The sequence below is a fragment of the Narcine bancroftii genome, chromosome 1, assembly GCF_036971445.1.
Source record: "Narcine bancroftii isolate sNarBan1 chromosome 1, sNarBan1.hap1, whole genome shotgun sequence".
In the NCBI taxonomy this organism is placed as follows: Eukaryota; Metazoa; Chordata; class Chondrichthyes; order Torpediniformes; family Narcinidae; genus Narcine; species Narcine bancroftii.
The window spans coordinates 37,729,060-37,750,640 of NC_091469.1; the positions used below are offsets into that span (position 1 = coordinate 37,729,060).

At 39.2% G+C, this 21,581-nt stretch overlaps 1 protein-coding gene across 9 annotated transcripts in view; it reads left to right on the top strand.

Moving 5' to 3' along the window:
- LOC138757128 (tyrosine-protein kinase JAK2-like) overlaps positions 1–21,581 on the top strand; it is a 297,517-nt gene that overhangs the window by 211,566 nt on the left and 64,370 nt on the right. For all 9 annotated transcript variants that reach the window (XM_069923956.1, XM_069923994.1, XM_069923978.1 and 6 more), the window contains 4 exons: positions 6,230–6,349; positions 12,918–13,075; positions 17,778–17,889; positions 20,582–20,768. In XM_069923956.1, coding sequence (XP_069780057.1) covers positions 6,230–6,349; positions 12,918–13,075; positions 17,778–17,889; positions 20,582–20,768 — 577 coding nt within the window. The remainder of the gene's footprint in view (positions 1–6,229; positions 6,350–12,917; positions 13,076–17,777; positions 17,890–20,581; positions 20,769–21,581) is intronic.

Here is a 21,581-nt window from a genome sequence, read left to right on the forward strand (position 1 = left end):
CTGGTCATTCCACCAGCAACACCACCTATCTTACATATTCGAGTTTTCAACCAGGATTAAACACATCTCCAGTAAGAGTAATGTGGTGGCTGATGCCCTGTTGTGCTCCTTCATTCAAGCAGTACGTGCCCTCTCTCTGGGTGTAGACTACATGGCACTCACCAGAGCTCAGCACAAGGATGATGAACTCCCGGCTTATAGAACTGTTGTCATGAACCTATAACTTGCATGTAGCTTTTGGGCCACAGCTCAGCCTCGCCCTATTGTCCCTGCTGTGTGGAGATGTTGCATTTTCAATGCCATTTACAGATTTTCCCACCCCTCAATTTGAGCAATGGTCCACCTGATAGACAACAAGTTTGTATGACATGGACTCAAAAAGCAGGTCATGTACTGGGCAAAGATGTGCACGGACTGCCAATCTGCAAAAGTGCAAAGGCACGTGAAGGCGCTGCTTCAGCCTTTCCAGCCATCGCGGCGTACATTTGACCATGTGCTTGTCGACATTGTTGGCCCATTTCCGGCTCTAGGTACTTGTTAACGGTCATCGACAGATTCACTAGGTGGCTGGAAGCAGTTCCTATAATGGGTTCATCGACCAATTCATGAGCCAGAGGTTTTATCTCTGCCTGGGTATCTTGGTTCAGCCTACCCACACATGTCACCTCCAAAAGAGGCCCTCAGTTTACCTCTGCATTCTGGGATGTTTTGTCACGACTAGTCAGAATGCAGCTCCATCACATGACAGCCTACTATGTACAGTTGAATGGCCTGGTGGAGAGGTTGCATAAGCACATGAAGGCTGCACTGATACCCCGCTTCCAGTGACCTAATTGGATAGACAAGTTGCCTGGATCCGCCTAGGAATAAGAATGGCAGAGTTGGTTTATGGAGCCCCACTCATTGTACCTGGGGAGTTCGTTCTCACAGCACACTGACAGGAGGTGCCACCGACTGTGGGAGCGGCTTGGAAAATTGGCCCCAGTTCCCACGTCAAGGCATGGAACAACAACACCCTTCATCCCAAAGGAACTCCGGGACTGTGAGTTTGTGTTTGTGCGTAGAGGTGCACATGGGCCACCCTTACAGAGGCCGTATGAAGGTCCCTTCAGAGTGGTACAAAACAATCGTACGACTTGTGTACTAGACATTCTGGGGCATTCAGAGACATTTATGATTGACTGACTAAAGCCCACTCATCTCGACCGCGATCAGCCCTTGTCACAACTCTGATGCAAAGGCACGGACGACCGTCCAAACGCAGTGGACAGTAATGGCACCAGACATTTAGCCTCCTATCGCCAGTTCATGGTGGGGTAGGGGGAAGCATGTAGCGACTCACTAAAGGCTTAATTGATCCAGCTCAGGAGGTTCCGAGTGACATCATGCACAGGTGACAGAGTAAACAATTTTTACTGAACTTCGACTTGACTATGTCTGATCATTTTCTTGTTCTTCAATTCGCACTGTGCCACAATTGTTACATATGTTAATTGAAACAAGATTGTAGAATAGAAGTGAGAAGGTTACAGGAGTGATCTTAATGAGCTGAGGATGATTTTCTTGGGTTCAGGAAAGAGTCCAGCAGCGGGAATCCGTTTTGAAGTGACTGGAATATATGGAGTTCGTGGGGGTGGGGAGGGGGGGTGGAAACAAGAACCTTCCTTGAAGAAGAATGATTCTGCCAGCGAGATTCTTCACTGTCAAATGAGCACCAAGATCCAAACAAAATCACTAGCCTAAAGCATAACTGTTTCCCTCATCATAGACGAGGTTTGTCTGTTAGATAACTCCCAGCACTTGAAATGAAGGTGTGGCTGAAGCCCAGTGTGCCTGTGTCAGGAGTTTTGGTACCTTATTCCAAGCTTTCCAAAAGTAACTATTTTGTCTTATAATTTTCAACAGTTTCCAATATAACAAGCACAAGGATCACAATTATTAACATATAAGTATGTGTGTGTGTGTTATGGATATATGTAGTGATTTGTTGTGCTTGAATATGGATTTGATTCTTAATGAGAAAGGGAATTGGTTGATTGAAATGGGAGAATTAAGCAGTAGAAGTAAATATTCAAGGATGTTGAATTTGCAGTACTAGGAGAGGTCCAACAAAGATCTGACTCCGCTTCTGGAGTCTCTGCTGGGCTTGATCACTGTAGGAAGTAGAACGACGAGAGTAGAATGTGGCTGTACTCAAAACACCCTTTGTTAAATGCATTTAGTGCGTCAATCAATGAGAACAGCATGAACGGAAGATGGGCATTTATCCATGGGGATAAAAAGCACTCTAATGAGTACTGAAGACACAGACCTTGTGCTTTTTAATGTTATTTGAAAGAAAATGGGAATTATGTAACCTTAATTTAAAAATAATCAGCTTGCTAGCCATTTCATGAGCAGGCAACATGTTAATCTAATACAACTATTGAGCATTAGTTGTACTCCAGGCTTCACTGAAGGTGTGATTTCTTGGTCATCCCAGCACAGGCAAGCAGCAATGAAACTAAACACTCTCACTGGCTGAGCAAATATGAAAACAACCTGTATGTGATTTGCAGGCTGATACATTTTTGCAACATTATTTTATTTTCTAGAGTTTTTTTTTAAGTACAGAATTTAAACCCAGACCAAGATTGCTTTAACAAATTAGCATCCATGTGTTCATACTAAGCAGCCGTTGCCATAATGTTGCCTAGGTCTAAGCAAAACATTAATGGGAGGCATGGGATGAAATTCCGTAAACACTATTTGTGTAATAGTCAAGTTTTGGGGACCAATTTTTTGAGTCATATTTGGGGGGTCGACTTTTACACAGATACTACTTTCAACTGTGGTAAACACCTGTATCATTTAAGATGTCGAGAACTTGGATGGCCAGGCAGTCGAGGCCAAAAATTGGGGGGGGGGGGGGGGGTCGACTTTTACATGAGATATATGAAAAATATGCAATTTTGGGGCCAAAAAAGAGGGGATGGAATTTTATACAGAATTGACTAATACACAAGTATATACGGTATGTGCTCCAAGTTTTGTTTTATAAGTCATGGGCAAGGATAATTTCCTTTTTTGAAAATTGAGAAATAATTCCATTTTAAGATGCAGGGATATTCAAGTGTTCTTGTGGACATATCACAGCAAAGTGGCAAGCTGGTTGAGCAAATAATTAAGAATCAGAATTCTTGTTTTCATTGTAGAATACCAGAGAGAACAAGTCTTTGTGCAATCATCCAGGACAGTGGTTCTCAACCTTTTTCTTTCCACTCACATACCACTTTAAGTAATCCCTATACCATCGGTGCTCTGTGATTAGTAAGGGATTGCTTAAGGTGGTATGTAAGTGGAAAGGTTAAGAATCACTGCTCTAGTCGCAATTGTAACTGGAAATATTTTGCTTGAGAAAAATTGTCATTGGCTTATTTCCTTTAGAGTTATGAAACTGTGCACATAATGAGTCAATTAGGTACAATTAAAACAGTGGTTTTCAAACTTTTTCCTTCCACCCACATGCCACCTTAAGTAATCCCTTACTAATCACAGAGAACCTATGGCATAGGGATTACTTAAAGTGATATGTGAGTGGAAACAAAAAGGTGTAGAACCACTGGTCCAGGACTTTTGTGCGGCCACAGTTGGAGCACTGAATGCACTTTTTGATTGAATATTTTATTTTTGATTTTTTCAAAAATATCTATAGTAACATTTTAGATAATCAATATATTATACTTTTTCTTACAAACACGGCAAACAAAAACAAAACAGTCCCTCCCTCCCTCCACCTTTCCATACATACAAATCAGCACACTGTCACAACGTACATATCTTTTAAATCTGACCAGCTTCTTTCTAAAATCACCATGCCCGTCTTTTTTTTAATAAATTTTTATTTTTCACACTGTGAACCATATCAACCGAAATATGTACAAATGTTTCTCATTAAATTTACACGGTGGCATTTTCTCCCTTTTTTACCCCTTTCCCTCCCTACCCTCTTCCCATCCCCCTCCAAAACCCATAAATATTCAACATATACAATACAATAAAACCATAAAACAATATCTTCACACAAAGGAAAATAAACAAGAAAAATGTGTCATCTATTTGTGACACACTGAATTTAGTCATTTTGTCTTCTTATCATTTTCATTTTAGGGGATGGAGGTCCTAGGCAAGCTCTCTCTGTTATGTTCCATGTATGGTTCCCAAATTTGTTCAAATAATGTGACTTTATTTTTTAAATTATATGTTATTTTTTTCCAATGGAATACATTTATTCATTTCCATGTACCATTGCTGTATTCTCGTGCTCTCTTCCATTTTCCAAGTTGGCATTATACATTTTTTTGCTACTGCTTAGGCTATCATAATTAATTTTTTTTGAACTTTATCCAATTTGAGGCCTAATTTTTTTACTTCTTCTGTTACTTAAAAGAAAGGTCTCTGGTTTTTTTGGTTTGTTATTTTTTGTAATTTTATTTAGTATCTGATTTAGTTCTTCCCAAAACGTATTCACTTTCGTACATGCCCAAATTCCATGTACTGTCGTTCCATTTCCTTTTTACAGCGAAAACATCTATCTGATAATGTTAAATCCCATTTTTTTAATTTTTGAGGAGTGATACATACCCTGTGTAACCAATTATACTGTATCATGCATAACCTTGTTTTTATTGTATTCTTCATAGTTCCAGAACATAACTTTTTCCATACTTCATTTTTAATCTTTATGTTTAAATCCTTTTCCCACTTCTGCTTTGGTTTATAGTTTATTTCATCCTTTTCTTGCAGCTTAATGTACATGTTGGTTATAAATCTTTTAATTATCATTGTGTCTGTAATCACATTTTCAAAGCTGCTTCCTTCAGGTAATCTCAATCTGTTTCCCAATTTATCCTTTAAATAAGCTTCCAATTGATGATATACAAACATTGTACCATGAGTTATTCCATATTTGTACTTCAACTGTTCAAATGTTAATAAATTATTTCCCAAAAAACAATTTTCTATTCTTTTGATTCCTTTTCTCTCCCATTCTCTAAAGGAAAGGTTATCTATTGTAAAAAGATTTAGTGGATTTTGCGACAATAATAATTTTGGTATTTGGTAATTCATTTTTTTTCCTTTCTAAGTGGATCTTCTTCCATGTATTAAGTAAATGATGCAATACTGGTGAGTTTTTATATTGCACCAGCTTTTCATCCCACTTATAAAGTATATGTTCCTTTTTCTTAAGAATAATCTCAAGCTGGAGAAAACAGAAGGTCCCATTGGCCACTTCATTTTTATGTTTTAATTGTTCAAAGGACATAGATTTCCTTCCATGTAACAGTCTTTAACATATCTTATATCTTTGTCATACCATGAATTTAATATTCTACTGCCTATGCCCATAGGCAATAACACATCTTTACACAATGGTGCTTTTATTGATAATCTTACTTTTTTTTCTGTACATTCATTAATTTCTTGCAATATTCTAATGATATGTATTAATATGGGGTTATCCATCTTTTTCTTCAGTGATTTGACACACCATTTATAGATGAAGTCCTTTGCTACCCCCTCTTCTACTGAATACATTCCCATTTGAACCCAAGATAGAGGTGGGGGGGATGGGGGTGGGGTTGTCTTCAGTAAAGAAAGCTGTGGGAAATCGAGAAATATATTTTGAAATTTGGAAGTCTCTGACCTCCCAGCCCTTAGTCCCAAGTCAGTTTTTCCAATGCAATTCTTGGTGCCTTATTTGGACTGCCTACTCTAGGATTCAATCAGATTGAAATATGTGCTTTGGAATCAGTGCAAGAAAGATAAAATTTCTGAAATGGAGGAGGGTGGGGAGGACATTATTCAATGAGGCAAGGATGCCCTTAAATCTCATAAGAATGAGAATTGACTTCTGACAAATCCAAGGTTCTTCGAAAGATTGCATAACTGCTGTTTCTCTTGGCTGGAATCACATTTTGAGAATAAGTGACAAATATGTGTATGGCTTTGTTTAATTACTTGTGAATTAAAGTCAATCTTGTGGGACAAAGATTTCCAAAGATTATATTGACAGTTTTTGCACAAGTGCAAGGAGCAAGTGATCATTTGTAACCAAAGCATAAGAGAGATTAAATGCATTTGAACATATCCAGCTGTTGAATCTGGAAGATTGAAAATGACTTACTTTATCTCATATTGGAAGTGCAGAAAAATTAAGTTAACCAGCTTTTTATTCTTATTTTGACAGGATCTACAGTCATACTGTGATTTTCCTGAAATCATTAACGTCAGCATCAAGGAAGCAAGCAAAGATGGTTCATCTGAAGGCAGAATTGTCACCATCAACAAGCAGGACAGCAAGACTTTGGTAAAGATGTGTGATATTTGAAGCTGTGCAGTTAATACCTGCACAACTCCTGGGTCTTCTGCAAAATATTGAAAGTGATTTATGCTAAATAAATGCTCCTCTAGAATATGGCCAAGGATCATTGGAACAGTGGTGATGAGTCTTTCCAGTGAGCCTCTTGATGAAATTAGTTAAGATAAAGGTATGGAACTAATCTGGTAAAATGGCCCAGTTTGTGTATGACACTGGAAAATGGAAGATGAAACTTGGTCTTTTCACATAAAATGTATTTTAAAAATTGCAGGAGCAGGAGGGATTTTTCTGAACAGAGATGCCAAGATAGCAAATTGACATCTGCAGAAAGCAATCAGCCTCTGCTATTGAGAAGGTAGCAGATGCTGGAATTTGAAGCGCAATATGCTGGAGGAATTCAGCAGGAGAAAAAGAAGGTTTGACGTTTTAAGCTGGGATTTTTCATCAGAATTTCCTCTACTAATCAACTGCATCAATCCTATGTTTTTATCATGGCTGACCAGGTTTAAATAAATGTGCACAATCATTCTATTACAGCTTTTTTAGAATTTCTGAACACATATTTTGTAATTCCATTGATTGCAGTCAATAGTAACTTCTTAAATCTCTCTAGTCTCATTCACCTTATCCTTGTAAACACGTCAAATATGCAATGTTCTGCTATCAGTTTGTTGTTCTCCCCTTCCAAAGGACCTAAATGGGAATGGATTTTGGAAACAGAGTTCCCACGAATATGGAGTGAAACAATGGAAGTCTGCAGACACACTATCGTTCTAAAAACATGAAAGTCCTGGAAGAACTCAACAGGTCTCACAGCATCCATATGAGTGAAAGATATATAACCAACATTCAGGTTTAATAAGGGCTCAGACCCGAAAAATTGGTTAGACTGTATATCTTTACCTCCAGTGGATGCTGTGAGATGTGCTGAATTTCTCCATCTTTTTGTGCTTCCACAAATCTGGAATGATTTGTAGTATGTGTAAACAGCCCAAACAGTTCTGCAAGTCTTAAGATTGAACTTTGCGATTATCCTTTTTATATGTAAAAATGATGCAATTCCATGGTTTTATCAGCACACTGGCCAAGTACTTAACCTGATTGCCTCACAGCTCCAACTGTCTGGGTTCAATCCTGACTTAGGCAGTCAATGTGCAGTTTGCACATTCTCTTTGTGAATATATTAGCAACTGTCTCTTTGCGCACAACAAAGATGTTGGAAGGTTGATTTGCCACCTTGTCCCTCAAGGAAAATGAATACCAGCATTTGACCTTTTTTTGTCAGGGAAAAGGTTCAGGGTAGACAAAATCTGTTGACCAGGTCATTGCATTGAGTGAATGCCCTGCAAATTCACAGGACTATGTGTAAGAATGTTAAAGTTCCATAGTTGTGGGGGACGTGACCTTGCAGAGGATCTGAGCAGACGTGTTTTGAAAGACCTCTCCATAAAAAGTATTTAAAAAGACAGTTTGAAAGCTCAACAATCAGAATTTCATCAAAAATGAATAAAGCTAATTAAACACCCAAGGTAACCAAAAACAAAACTGAAGAAGCAACAGCTCAACCAGGAACATCAAGGGAAAGCCCAGTGAGGAGCAGCTCAGGAGGGACCTTGGGACTGGCTGAACCTGACAGAGCTGGGGGGGGGGGGGGGGGGGGGTCGGCCTAAGATTTAGTCAGCATCCAGAATAAGATAGAAACTTTGTGCACTCGTCTTGAATCAGCAATAGAGACATATTGGAAATTATATTGGAAATTAAAGAAATCGTGGAAGATTCAATGGAATGAATGACGAAAGTGGAGGCTGAGCTGGACAAAACAAAAGACAAGCTAAAGGCTCTAGAAGAAAAAGCAAAAACATGGGATACAGACAAAAAAAAGATTGATCATATGGAAAATTTCAGCAGACACAACAATGTAAGAATCATTGGACTGAGAGAAGGAATCGAGGGGAAAGACCTAGTGAGCTTTTTTGAAACACAGTTCACACAAAAGCTGAGTCAAAACAAGTTAAATGCAAAGCTGCAAATTGAAAGAGCTCATCAGATCCTTGGGCCCAGAAGGACCTACGAACAGTGTCCATGACCATTCCTGGTAAGACTTTTAAATTACCGGAAGCAGGATCTGATCTTGAGAGCAGAATATGAATATTCAAAAAATAACAATGGCCCATTAGTGGTGGACAACGAAGAAGTAATATTTTTTCAGGACTTTAGCCCTGCCTTGGTCAAACAAAGAAAAGAATTTGATGAGGTAAAGAGATAACTGCAATCCAAAAACAAAATATTCATTAATTTTCCCAGTGACTCTGAGGGTTGATGTCCCAGAAGGTAATTGAAAAATTTTCAAAAATAAAGAAGTGGAAAAGTTTTTATGAAAATTTGTGAAGAGATTTGAGCTGCTAAATAAGAAGATTGAAAAGACAATTTTGAAATTGGACAAACTGAAGGATGTATTTTTTTTTCTATTTTCTTGATTTTGCTGCTAAAAGAACAATCATTGTCATATTCACAGAGAGTTCTGGAAAGAAAAGAAGGTGGTGAGGAAAATGGCAGGGTGTGGACCCCGATTTAAGAGAGAAAATGATGCCAGGAAAGGAGTGGTTGTAAAAGATGGTGCTAAAGGGAGGGGATCTTCTTGGGAAGATACCGCAGGTTTTATTCGGAGCTTCCAGGTTCTGTTGTTTATGTCACTGTCAGAGATAGGGAAATGTGTATGTTTCTTAAAAGGGAATTTTTTTCTTAAAAGGGAAATGTTATAGTATTATTTTAAAAATTTGAAAGATTTTTATTGTTATACAATATTTGTTTGAAAAATGGTATGGATAAAACACTGAAGTTTATTAGTATTAATATTAACGGGTTAAATGACACAGTGAAAAGGAGAAGGGTCTTGGCATAAAAAAGCATTTGTAAGCTTTCTGCAGGAAATGCATCTTACCAAACTGGAACATGATAAATTAAAAAGAGAATGGGTAGGACAAATAATTTTATCTTCCTTTGGTTCAAAGGCAAAAGGGGTAGTGATTATAATTAATAACACACCAGTATTAACAGCAGATACATCGATTGACCAAGCCGGAAGATATGTAATAGCACATTGTAACATTTATGGAGAAACATGGACATTTATGAATATTGATGCCCCAAATTATGACGATGAAACCTTTATGAAGGATATCTTCTTAAAAACAGCAGAGGGAAGACAAAATATATTGGTCGTCGGAGATTTTCACTTTTGTTTGGACCCAATTTTAGATAAATCTGCAAGAATTGTATTGAGGACAAAAGCAGCAAAAACCACAATTTCATATATGAAGGATCTAAATCTTATCGATCTATGGAGGCAATTAAATCCCACAGAGAGAGATACTCCTTTTACACAAGGGAGCATGATTAACATACAAGTATTGATTTCAATGTCTGTCCAGTTAAAAAGTAGAGTGATAAAAACAGAAAACCTAGCAAGACTTCTATCAGATCACTCACCACTAACATTAACTATTGCAAGAATGGAAAAGCAAGAAAATATATACAGATATCATCTTAAAACCACGCCACTTAAAAGAACAAAATTCTGTGAGTTTATAACAGACAGATAGAAACATTTTGTGAAACAAATCAGCCATCTACTAATAATAATTTTTTGATAGGGGACGCGCTCAAAGCATATTTGAGGGGACAAATTTGTAGTTCCGGTGACATATTCAAATGTGAAGTTGTTAAGAGAAATCCCAACATTTGGAGATTGGTTGGCTACTACAATAGGCAGGTGACATTTAGTAGTAGACAGTATGAATACAGTGCTGGTTTCTAAATGGACTAATGCAGCTATTCTTAATGGAGGCCATATGGCCCGGCCCAGGAGCCACAGCATATTTAAGGAGGACCACAGAATGAAATCCTTAATGGGGGCAGGGGGTGTCAAGGAGTATAGGGGGCATGGAAAATGAATGGATTAAATATCTTGGGGGAAGGAAAGGACTTTACTGCATTGTTGTCAAGCAACACGAGATTTTTCTCAAGTTTGGAAGAATTTGAAGACAGCCTTCAATGACCTATATAAATGTGGAAAATTAACAATGTTTTCAGACCGTTCCTTGCTTTGACATGATTTGGTTGCCCACTCAATGCCAAATGTCCAAGGTACACAGGCACACCAGGGCGCCCGTACAGGAGTTCGAATACATCCATGAATGGTTCAGCCACATTCACGTGGACCTCGTCGGGCCCTTACCCGTTTCCTGGGGCAGCCGTTACCTGTTCATGGTGATGGACCACACCACTCGTTGGCCCGAGGCGATCCCGATGCCAGATGCCTCCACGGACTCTTGCTGTTGCATGGTTGGATTGCCCGGTTCGACATTCCAAATCACCTCACCAGCGCTCTGGGCTCGCCAACAGGTTGGGGATCAAGGATTTAGCAAGGTAGTTTTCTCGCCAAATTCCAGGGTAGACTTGATCCCACAAGAAGTACCCTTCAACTATTACTATCCAATTTGGAGCCTGATATCAAAAAATTTAAACAGGAACATCAAGCTCAAGGATCTCACTAAAATTTTCATGTTAGAAGAATTCATTCTTAAAGTTTCTTTATTCAAGTTTGTGCATTTATGCTCAAGGTTCCCTAATTTTTCATTGTGATCAAACCATTGCACTCAAAGAATTGTCTAAACATTGTAATAATATGCATATTTATGTTTTCTTCTCTATTACAAGTTCAATAAGAATGATTTCCTGTTTGTCTGTTTGCTCATGAATACCAAGCCACATTAGTTACACTCCAGGCTAAAAGCCTGGTTTTCTTTTCACCTCACATAACATTTTTAAATGTTTTTTATGTTGTCGGTACGAAAAAAGTACAGAAGAAACCAACTAAACTTGAATTCTCTACAGGGAAGGGGATCTTAAACTTTGAGCAGAGTCCTAAAGGGTCCATAGCCAAAAAATGTTTGAGAATGTCTGGATTAATGGGTGCTCATTCTTGACTAAATTTGAACCTAAGATTGAGAGATGCTGGTGTACTAAATAAAGAAAAGGTTTGGGCATCTGCCTACATTTTGCTCATAGCTTGATGAAGGGGTCAAGCCCAAAATGTTTGTTAACCTTTGCCATAGTTTGCATCTTGCAATGTAGCCTTTGTATCTGTATTACAGTTCACAAAGACTTCTGCGGACAGTAGTCATTGTCACATCCACAGCTGCTTCCTGAAGAGTGTTTCTGATCTGTCTTATGTATCTTTATCTTTGCTATATAAAGTACACTGTTTGACATGTTGAATTTCTCCAGCGTTGTGCTTTGACTTCAATCAGTGTCTGCAGACTTACCTGTTTTACTTTTTTTTAAAGAAATGCAAATATAGATTATGGCAGGGAATTGGAGTTAAAATGGAGGTTCATTTGTGAATTTATTGAATAGCCAAGAAGGTTCAAGAGGCCTACAGCATTATCTTGTGTTATAATATTTATTTGATCCATAACATTTATCTCCACGAGTCTAGCTTTGCAGAAAATTACAAATGAGTGTAATTGGATTCTGGGTTATATGCTGGGTTGATTTATACTGTATAAAGAATTGCAATTCCCAAATGAAGAAAATTATACTTGTTGAATACTGGGCATTGATGATGTTGGATGCTGCTGGAAATTATGAGGGGAGATGACAGTTACAAATAGGAACAAACGTACAAGTGAACACTGCCATGAAGTGGTGTGGATTGGGTTGGCTTCAGTGAATTCCTTAATTAAAATGGAAAAGCCTGAGGTGAAAGGAGTCCTACCTACCTAGTTTGGAATGTCTTTGGCTTCTGATACAGAAGCAGATGACCTGCTCCCATCTACAAGGGAAGTAACAGAGGAAACCTAACATTATAATAAAACCTTTTTTATTGCTCTGGTCATTTGTTTTTTTGGTACACATCTTTATTCAAATGAAGTAGCAAACCCCAGTTTTGTGAATATTGCAATGAATTGCTGTACCTAATCCACAGTGTGGATCTTTTGATGTTGGATTGACCAAAGTAAAACAGGAAGAGATGGAAATACTCAGTGTAAGGAGGCAGCATTCATGGACATAGTAAAACAGAGTGGAGATTTCAGATTATTGACATTGGCCACAAGGTCATCAAGCAGGAACATTATCTCTGTTTCTCTCTTCACAGATAAAGCAGCCTAACCTGATGAATATTTCAAGCACTTTCTATTTTTATATCAGATCTCCAGCAACTTCAGTATTTTCCTTTTGATGCCTTTGTGGCAGCATGGGTGTGTGATGCAAGGAATGCCTATGTTTATAAGAACAAAGCTGTCATAAATTAATAACCTTAACATATGAGTTACTAGCTTTGTGTGACACTCCACAGAAGTATTTCAGAGTCTGGCATTATTTACACATATTTTTATATGTAACTTTAAGCCACAGTGTCCCAAGCCATTCACCACAGAAAACTGAATGTATCAATTTATTCCTTATGTGCAAGAGCAATTGTGAAATTGCCTTTCTTTAGTTTCCTATTTATGTTCTTTCAGCTGTTTATTTGATCTTCTTTTTGAAATAGGAAGTTGAATTTCCATCCCTGAAGGAAGGCTTCTCATTTGTGTCACTAATTGATGGATACTACAGATTAACTGCAGATGCCCATCATTTTCTCTGTAAAGAGGTTGCACCACCAAGTTTGTTGGAAAACATCGAGAGTAATTGTCATGGACCCATCTCGTAAGTACTGGATTGCCTTTAGAAAAGATTTGCAAACTACAACTGTAAAATGTGACCCAGTAAATCATGTCAAAGGGAAAATAATTAGCCATTTAGCTCCCAAGCCTTTTCCAACTTTCCCTGAGATCATGGCTTATCCAATTATATATGTTAGAGAAAGGAAGAAATCCAATTAAAATAAAGGATTATAACCTCTTTCCCCATTTCTCTCATACCATGTTAAACAAAAATCAATCCTAGGTATGACACTATCTATCGAGCCCTTTGCAGATGGATTATGTTCCTTATCTCACTTTTTAAATTAATGGCTCTAATTCTTTGACCATTTTCTCTGATTGTAGACTCCCCATCAAGCAGGAGTGATTTCTGTTTATTTAACCTGTCAGTTCCAATTAATTATCTTCATCAAATTACAGCTTGACCTATATAATCACTGCAGATTAATTCTGAAAGGCACTGTAATCTTCCTGGTTATTTGTCTTTGCTACCACCATGTGTCACATGGCTTCCAGCTATTTTCAGGCCTCCCAATTTGGGCCCCACAAAGCAGCTTATTTCTCTTCTTCCCCCTCCCACCTGTATCTAGATTTCAGGTTTATTGTCAGAGTACATACATGACACCATGTACAACTCTGAGATTATTTTTTCGTGCGCAAGACAAAAAAAACCTGTATACAACATACACATGTAAACAAATAAAGAACTGTAAACAGAAAATAAATGTAAACAAACTGACTGCAATACAGAGAGAATTTTTTAAAAAATCAATGAAGTGCACAAGTAACAGTCCTTAAATGTATCCCTGATTGAGTTTGTTGTTGAGGAACTTTGTGGTGCGAGTCTTGTGGCACATATACTTTCCTGTCGGCAGCAGTGAGAACAGAGTGTGTGCTAGGTATTGCGGATCTTTGATGATTGCAGCTGCTCTCCATTGGCTGCATTCCCTGCAGATTTCCTCGATAGTGGAAAGGGTTTTGCCTGTGATGTCCTGGGCTATGTCCACTGCCTTTTGGAGACCATTGCACTCAGGGGTATTCGTGTCCCCATACCAGGCCATGATACAGCTGGCCAGCACACTTTCCACCACACATCTAGAAATTTGCCAGGGTTTCTGGTGTCGTACCAAACCTCTGCAAACTCCACCTAATACCTGCTAGCTTGTCTGTGTTCCTCCCTCTCTCCCTTCACCCCACCTTTTATTCAGGCATCTGCCTGATTTTCAGCACCCAGAAGAAGGGCTCAGGGTCAAGACATGGACTGCCTTCTGCTTTCTTTGGATGCTGCATGATCTGCTGAGTTTCTCCAGCACATTCATGTACTTCATCGTAATAAATGTCCTCTGCACTGCTTCAAGTGCAATTCTTTTTTAATGAGGTATGCTTTGAAGTTTAGAAAGCTATTGTCAGAGTCTGTGTGATTTCCCCACCTTATTCCTCTGAGCTGTGTTTATGGAATCTATTCTTCCACTCTTTAGGTTGATCACTTTTAAGTTTCATTATTTTCTTCAATTACTGTTAACTCAATAATTTTGAGTCCTCGCCCCATTTTAAACCTTGGTTTCATTGGAGGGTTTGACTACCCACTGAGTTCTATCTCCCTGTCGAATTGCTTTTGATCTTGAAATTTTATTTTTTTATGTGAGCTTAAAGTATAATTTATCATTAATTGAAAAGTCCTTGGCCTGGAAATTGGTCACGTGACTCGATGTCAAAGAAATATAAAACATGAGCAATTCCCCATTTGTCATCAGACGTCCTCAGTGCATTTGACATCCTAATCTCCAGAGGACCTGACATGTAGGATCAATTCAATGCACATCTCTAAATGTCAGTGGGGCAAAAGCCAGCCTCTGCCTGTTTCCATGTGACATGAGCAATCTTACTTGTTTATGTCCCAACCAAGCGTATGGAACTTAACTTGAAAATTGGATACCAACTTGGCTCTCTTTTGAAATACTGACCCATCCATCCCCACAGAGTGATCACTACACTACTCTAGGATTGCAACCTTTATGTGATGCACTAATATCCTGATCCAAACCAGCAACACAGTTCACCACCAATTGATCTGCCAGACCACTGATTACTGAGTACATCTCCATGACCACTGGCACTCCCACTTCTATTGAGCCACAGAGAGAAAACTCTGCCTTTTGCTACTTAATTCTCTCCTCCCAATACCATCTTTGATTTGCACAACTAAAAGCTAAGTCATGAAGGTTCAAGTGAGCACATTTGTTTCCTTATATTATTTGCAAACTGCCTTGAGCATTGTGAAGTATTCCAAGGTTCTTTGTAGAAGTTCAAGAGAAGGTCATGTATATTGTCCTTAATGCAGGGAGAAAAATGTTTGGTCAAAGAGATGGGCTGTTGGAAAAATACTACGGGAATAGGGAAGGCCATGGAGTGGTTTGAATTCTATCAGAATATTGATTTTTCCAGTGTGTAGCGCGTTGAATGACTCTAAGACTTGTTGGCTCCAACCAAGGCTTTTATTAGCAAAAAATTGGAGTGTATTACATCGAGGTTGACCAGGCCAGACTGACCTGGGTCTGGTTAGGAGCTGCTCTTTATGACCTGCCAGTAGGCTTGGCTACGGCTCTCAGCCAATCACTACAACTATATGTAAATATATACAAATATATATATTGGTGATAGTATCCTGTACTATCACATTCACCCCTTCTTCAGGTACTGACCCGGGGTGGGTAAAAGGGAAAGAAAGAGAAGAGAGGGGAAAAATAGGGGGGGATAGCATGCAGTGTTCACGGGCTGTAACGGTCGGGAGGCCTGATTGTCCGACGTGATCACCGTGGCTCCGGAATCGGGGTAGCTGGCAGAGTATCATCGTTGGGGTCCCCAGATGTGGGCGCAGTTTCGCCAAGTCCGCAGGCGTCATTGGCCGTGGGCTGATCTAATCTGCTGCTGTTGTCATCCGCGAGCTGCTGCTGGTACCACTGTCCTGGCATGTAACCTAGGGGAGGATTGGATGGCGGTTGGGGTTGGAACGTGACAATGTTAGACCCGGCTTGGGCCAGGTCCCTTACTGAAATCGTGTCCTCCCACCTATCCGGGTATTTGATATAGGCATGGTGTGGGTGCGTGTGTAACAGCGTTACCCTGTCGACTAGGGGGTCATTTTTCAAGTAGCGGACATGTCGTCTCAACAGAACAGGTCCAGGGACTGTCAGCCAAGCCGGTGTGGCCATTCCCGATTCCAACTTCTGTGGGAACGAGAACATGTGTTCATGCGGGGTAGCATTGGTAGCAATGCATAACAGGGTCCTGATAGAGTGTAGGGTGTTTGGGAGGACATCGTGCCAGCGAGTAGTGGGGAGGCCTTTGGATCGGAGGGAAAGCATGACCGCTTTCTAGACAGTGGCATTCTCCCTTTCGACCTGCCCATTACCGCACAGGTTGTAGCTAGTGGTCCTGCTCGAAGCAATACTGTGCTCCAGAAGATACTGCCTCAGCTCTGCACTCATAAACGAGGACCCCCGGTCACTGCGGATGTAACTGGGGTACCCGAAAATGATGAAGATGCTGTGCGGCGCCTCTATGACTGAGGAGGCGGTCATGTCCGAGCAGGCAATAGCGAACGGGAAGCGGGAGTACTCGTCGATCATCGTGAGAATGCAAGTATCATTGGTGATAGCATCCTGTACTATCACACAGTGATTTTGTTTGACTCAACCAGAACAAGAGAATGAGTTAGGGCAGGAGGAATAAAACTTGAGAAAGCTGACAAATATCTTGTAATGTCTGGAAAAAAAACGATGCACAGGAAATCAAATATAAAAACATGGTATTCCAAAACTGAAGTGTGTAGTTTAATTGGTGGTTCTTTTGGCAAGTACCAGGGAGCTTGACATTACGCTGTTAGATTTCTTGAGCAATGCAATGCCAAACTTGAATATGTTTGACATAGCCATGCTGCTCCTTGGGTCAATTCACTATGCATGTTTGGCTTTTGAAAGAAATGTGAAGAATTGTTAAATAATTCTATGGAACTACCACTGTTGAAAAGGTACTTTCGTCATGAACATGAGAGGTGACCTCTGCGCTGTTGCAGGGACATCAGAGGCATCCAACCATGTGCACTTGCTCCCATTTCACCGCGACCACATCGTGTAAACATTAACAGGAATTTCCCCTCTAATTGTGTAATATTTTAACAAGTTCCTTAATTTTAAAGCATTTAGGAAAATTTATTTGTATGTTTGGCCATTCTGAGTGTTTTTGTAATCTGAAGAATTTGTGTTAAGGTTGGGTGTGGTTTGCTATTTGAGAAATACCCTGTGTTTTTAAATTCAACACTAGTTTGGATGGTGACTGTTATATTTTCATTGCTGGGTCAGAGAAAATCTGTGCGCTTCATTTACTGGCTGCATTGGTTCTGACAAGTTCAGATCAAAAGTTTGCAAATAGCTGACCACACTCCTAAAGAAATGTGACAGAAAGAAGTGAAAACCTTTCAAATCACACACAAATGGAAATATACTTCTCCATGATTAAGTGACACAGCTAGCACAGCTTCCTGAATCAATTAAAGTGAAAGAGATCACTGTTTCCATGGGGCAGAAACAAGCAGATTCTCATTGGTTGCCTTGAGCTCAGGAAGTTTAGGCCTCAGAGTGATGCACTGTTACGATTCAAGGAACAAACTGTCAAAAATAAATTGAGTATAACCTTTTTATTCACAGGATGGATTTTGCTGTAAATAAACTGAGGAAGGCGGGGAATCAGAAAGGTTTTTACATTCTGCGATGTAGTCCTAAAGAGTTCAACAAGTACTTTCTCACTGTAGCTGTGGAGGTAAGTCCACACAGGTACTGTTATTTATATATGGATCAGAACAGAAACTAAAAAACCTTTATTATCAGGTACAATATATCTGAAAAGATAGATAAAAATTTGTCTTTGGTTACCCATGACAAATATATTATTCAATATGCATATTTGATTCTGCTTCTGAAGTTTGAATCTATTGATTTATCAGAATTTCTAATGCTGTCACCCTTCTGTACTCAAATACTGTCTGCCTCAACTGTCCTGGGTACTCTATTTCAAGTGCTCAATAGCATCTCATAAAGATTATTGCTTAGTCTAGGGTTCTGGTCCCAGAGTTTATGACAAATCATAATTAACTTTTTTTTAAGAATCATCACTAATGCTTCTCCTGTAGCTCCAGAGTAAACAGACCCAAATTCTAACCCGCTCCTCAAGTGATCCTCCCCTCCCACTAAGTGATCAAAGGATGCTATTACTTAGTTTCACTCTCTACAGTGGATTTACTTTTCAAATGATGCTTGTACCTAACTTGCTTTTTATAGTCAATACTCAGAGCAAAATATGCGTGGTGTGATTATTTCAATGAGACTCCATTCCTTCCCTTGCTATCCTTCCATGGCACTTCACCTCCTTCTGTCCTTAAATTTAAATTTGGATATACAGCACAGTAACAGGCTCTTCCGGCCCATGAGCCCATGCCACCCAATTAACCTGCAAGCCCCGTGCATTTTTGAAAGGTCGTAGGAAACTGAGAGTGCCCGGAGGAAACCCACACATGTACAGGGAGAATGCAGAAACTCCTTACAGACAGCGCCAGATTCAAACCAGATCGCTGGCGCTGTAACAGTATTGAGCTATACTAAATGTACCATCCCTCTTCTTCCCCTCTTTGTTATCCTGAATGACTCATGTTACGAGTCCAGAGGACCCCAAAACCCAACAGCAATAGATATTCACCAAGACAAATGTTACTTAAACAAAAGTTGTTTTTAATTATCTTTAAACATGAAAACAGAATCACACTTTAACTTATCACTATTAACTTAACTAACCTAACTTAACCCACTTCTAATTCTAAGTGCACGTGTATGTAATGTGTGTGTAAGTTCAGAAAAGTTCTTTGATTCACAGTCCAATCGCACTTCTCACTCCTTCCAGTTCACTGGTTGCAGGCAATTTTTATACTGTGCACAGAATTTAACATTTATAAAGTTCACCAGGCTTTGGTGCTTGAAAGGTAAATGGTTACCATTCAGGAAGGTTCTTATTGGTTTTCAGAGAGAGATTTGTTGCTCGTGGGACACCCACATCTGATTCCTTTTAATCAGTCACTTCAGACTCTTGCCGAAGAAATTTGCCCCATCAGCGTTTTCCAGATAATAACCTCTTTCTTTCCTGTCACCACAGAGTTCCTTTTTGTTTCTCTTATTTCAAGTGAAATGTAAGGTAGCCCGTCCTCTCCTCTTATGTGGACTGCAAGGGTTTTGACCAGGCTGAACTAAGCACTCACAACCTGTCTTCAAAATGGGGGTTTTCCACAAGCTTGCCAGCTTGTCCTGTTCCAGTCTCAGTTGCTCCTGCTGACTGTAGAACTGCAGAACTGAATTCTCTCTCTCACTCTCTCTCACAAAGCCTGTTCAACTCCCTCTCTGCTTGCAAAACTATATGACCCCTTTAGAACAGCAAACAGTACTCCCAGACAGCCTGCGGTTCCGAACCTACCCGGCCCAAGCTGGGTCTAACATTGTCACGTTCCGAACCTACTCCTCCAAGTTCTTTCATCTGTTGCTTTTCAAAACAAAGTGAAGTCCCCAAAGCTTTTGCAAAGGCATTTGGTGCTTGACTGTCTAGCATGAGCAGAGCTCCAGTATTTTAAATGAGATGTTTTGAAGTGTTTGTATGTGACCCACACTTTAAAAAAAAAACCTGCCACAATTTATCTCCTAAAAACATCTATAATCTGTCACATTTGGTAATAATTTCTCATGTCAGAAAGCTAAAACTGAAGCTCAGTGAAATGGGAGTTCGATAAAGAAACATGCCCACTTTAAACAGATTCCAAAAATGATTTCTCAAGATTGCATTAGCGGCAGCTAAAAAAATGCATCATGCTAACTTGGAAAATGGAAACACCCCTGAAAATACAGAGGTGGCTCACAGAAATGAACAAATGTATTCCATTAGAGAAAATACTTATAACTTAAGAGACAATTATGCACAATATGAACAAATATAGGGTCCGTATATAAAATTTATTGGTAACCGCAACCTCGGGCCTCCAGCTCTTAACTCTTAACGAGAAATAGTATACATAAGGAAAAAGTGAATCACATAATATTTAAATGACATGCTCTCTCTTCTTGTTTTTTTTATTTTCTCTCTTCTTTTGGTTCTGTTGTCTCTTTTCTCTATAGTTATGGGGGGAGGGGTGGAAGGGAGGGGAGTTTGGGGAGAAAATGGAAAATGTCACAATGTATATATACATACAAAGTTTGTGTAAATATTGGGAGAGATTGGTTATATTGTGACATTTAAAAAAAAAATTTCAAAAGAAACATGCCCACACAGCACTGCTAAAGTGGCTTCAAATCTCTTACCATCTCCTTTCTTCAGTGGGAATTTCAAAAATCTGCCAACTTCAGATTAATTGTGAAAGATTACAGTCTGCAAAATGGTGGAATGTTTTGACTTAAATTGTCTTCTGGTTTTTATTTAGAAGGACAATGTGACTGAATGCAGGCATTGTTTAATTACCAAGAATGAGAACAAGGAGTACAATCTAAATGGAGCTAAGAGAAGCTTCAGTAGTCTCAAAGATTTGCTGAACTGCTACAAAAAGGAGACTGTTCGATCAGATGGTGTTATCTTCCAGTTTACCAAATGTTGTCCGCCAAAAGCAAAAGGTAATACTTTCAGCAACAACATGCTTATTCCTTTTAAACTGAAGAAATAGCAGCTGTAAATTCTGTTTTTCTTATTAACTGTGGCTTTGTGCAAGTGTCTTAGCCCGTAGAAATTTTCGCTTTATTCACCCTAACTTGAAAATATGTCACTGTGGAGAATTAAATCTTAAGGACACCCTTCCTTAATCTAACCCTAATTCCACATGCACTTTACTATTTATTAGATTATCAAGAGGTTAGAGACCCTTCCAATAAAATGTGTTATAATTAAAGGGTAAAGTACACAGGAATGTTTCTCTTGGTAACTCTCCAAGGTGAGCATTGGTGGAGAACCTTCAAATAAGCATCCAATCTTCCTTCCTCAGTCCTGGTGTAGGAGTATAAGGGACCAGAGTTAAGGGAGAAAACAACCTGCTGAATGAGGACAGGTGAATTTTTCTGTATGAAGAATTAGAATCAGAAGGTACCCTGAAATTTCGTTGTTTTGTGGCAATATTAAATATTGCCATAAATTACATTTTTAAAAACAAATAAATTAGTGAAAAAGAAGAGAAAAAGTGGGGTAGTGTCTGTGGTTCATTATCCATTCAGAAATCTGATGATGGAGCAGAAGAAGCTGTTTTTGTACCGTTGGGTGTTCGTTTTCAGGCTCCTGTACCTCCTTCCTACTGGAGCAGTGAGAAGAGGGCATGGCCTGTGTGGTGAGGTTTATTGATGATAGAGGCTGCTTTTTTGAGACCCCACCTCTTGTAGATGTCCTTAATAGAGTGAAGACAAATGCCCATGATGCCGCTGGTTGAGTTTCCAACACTC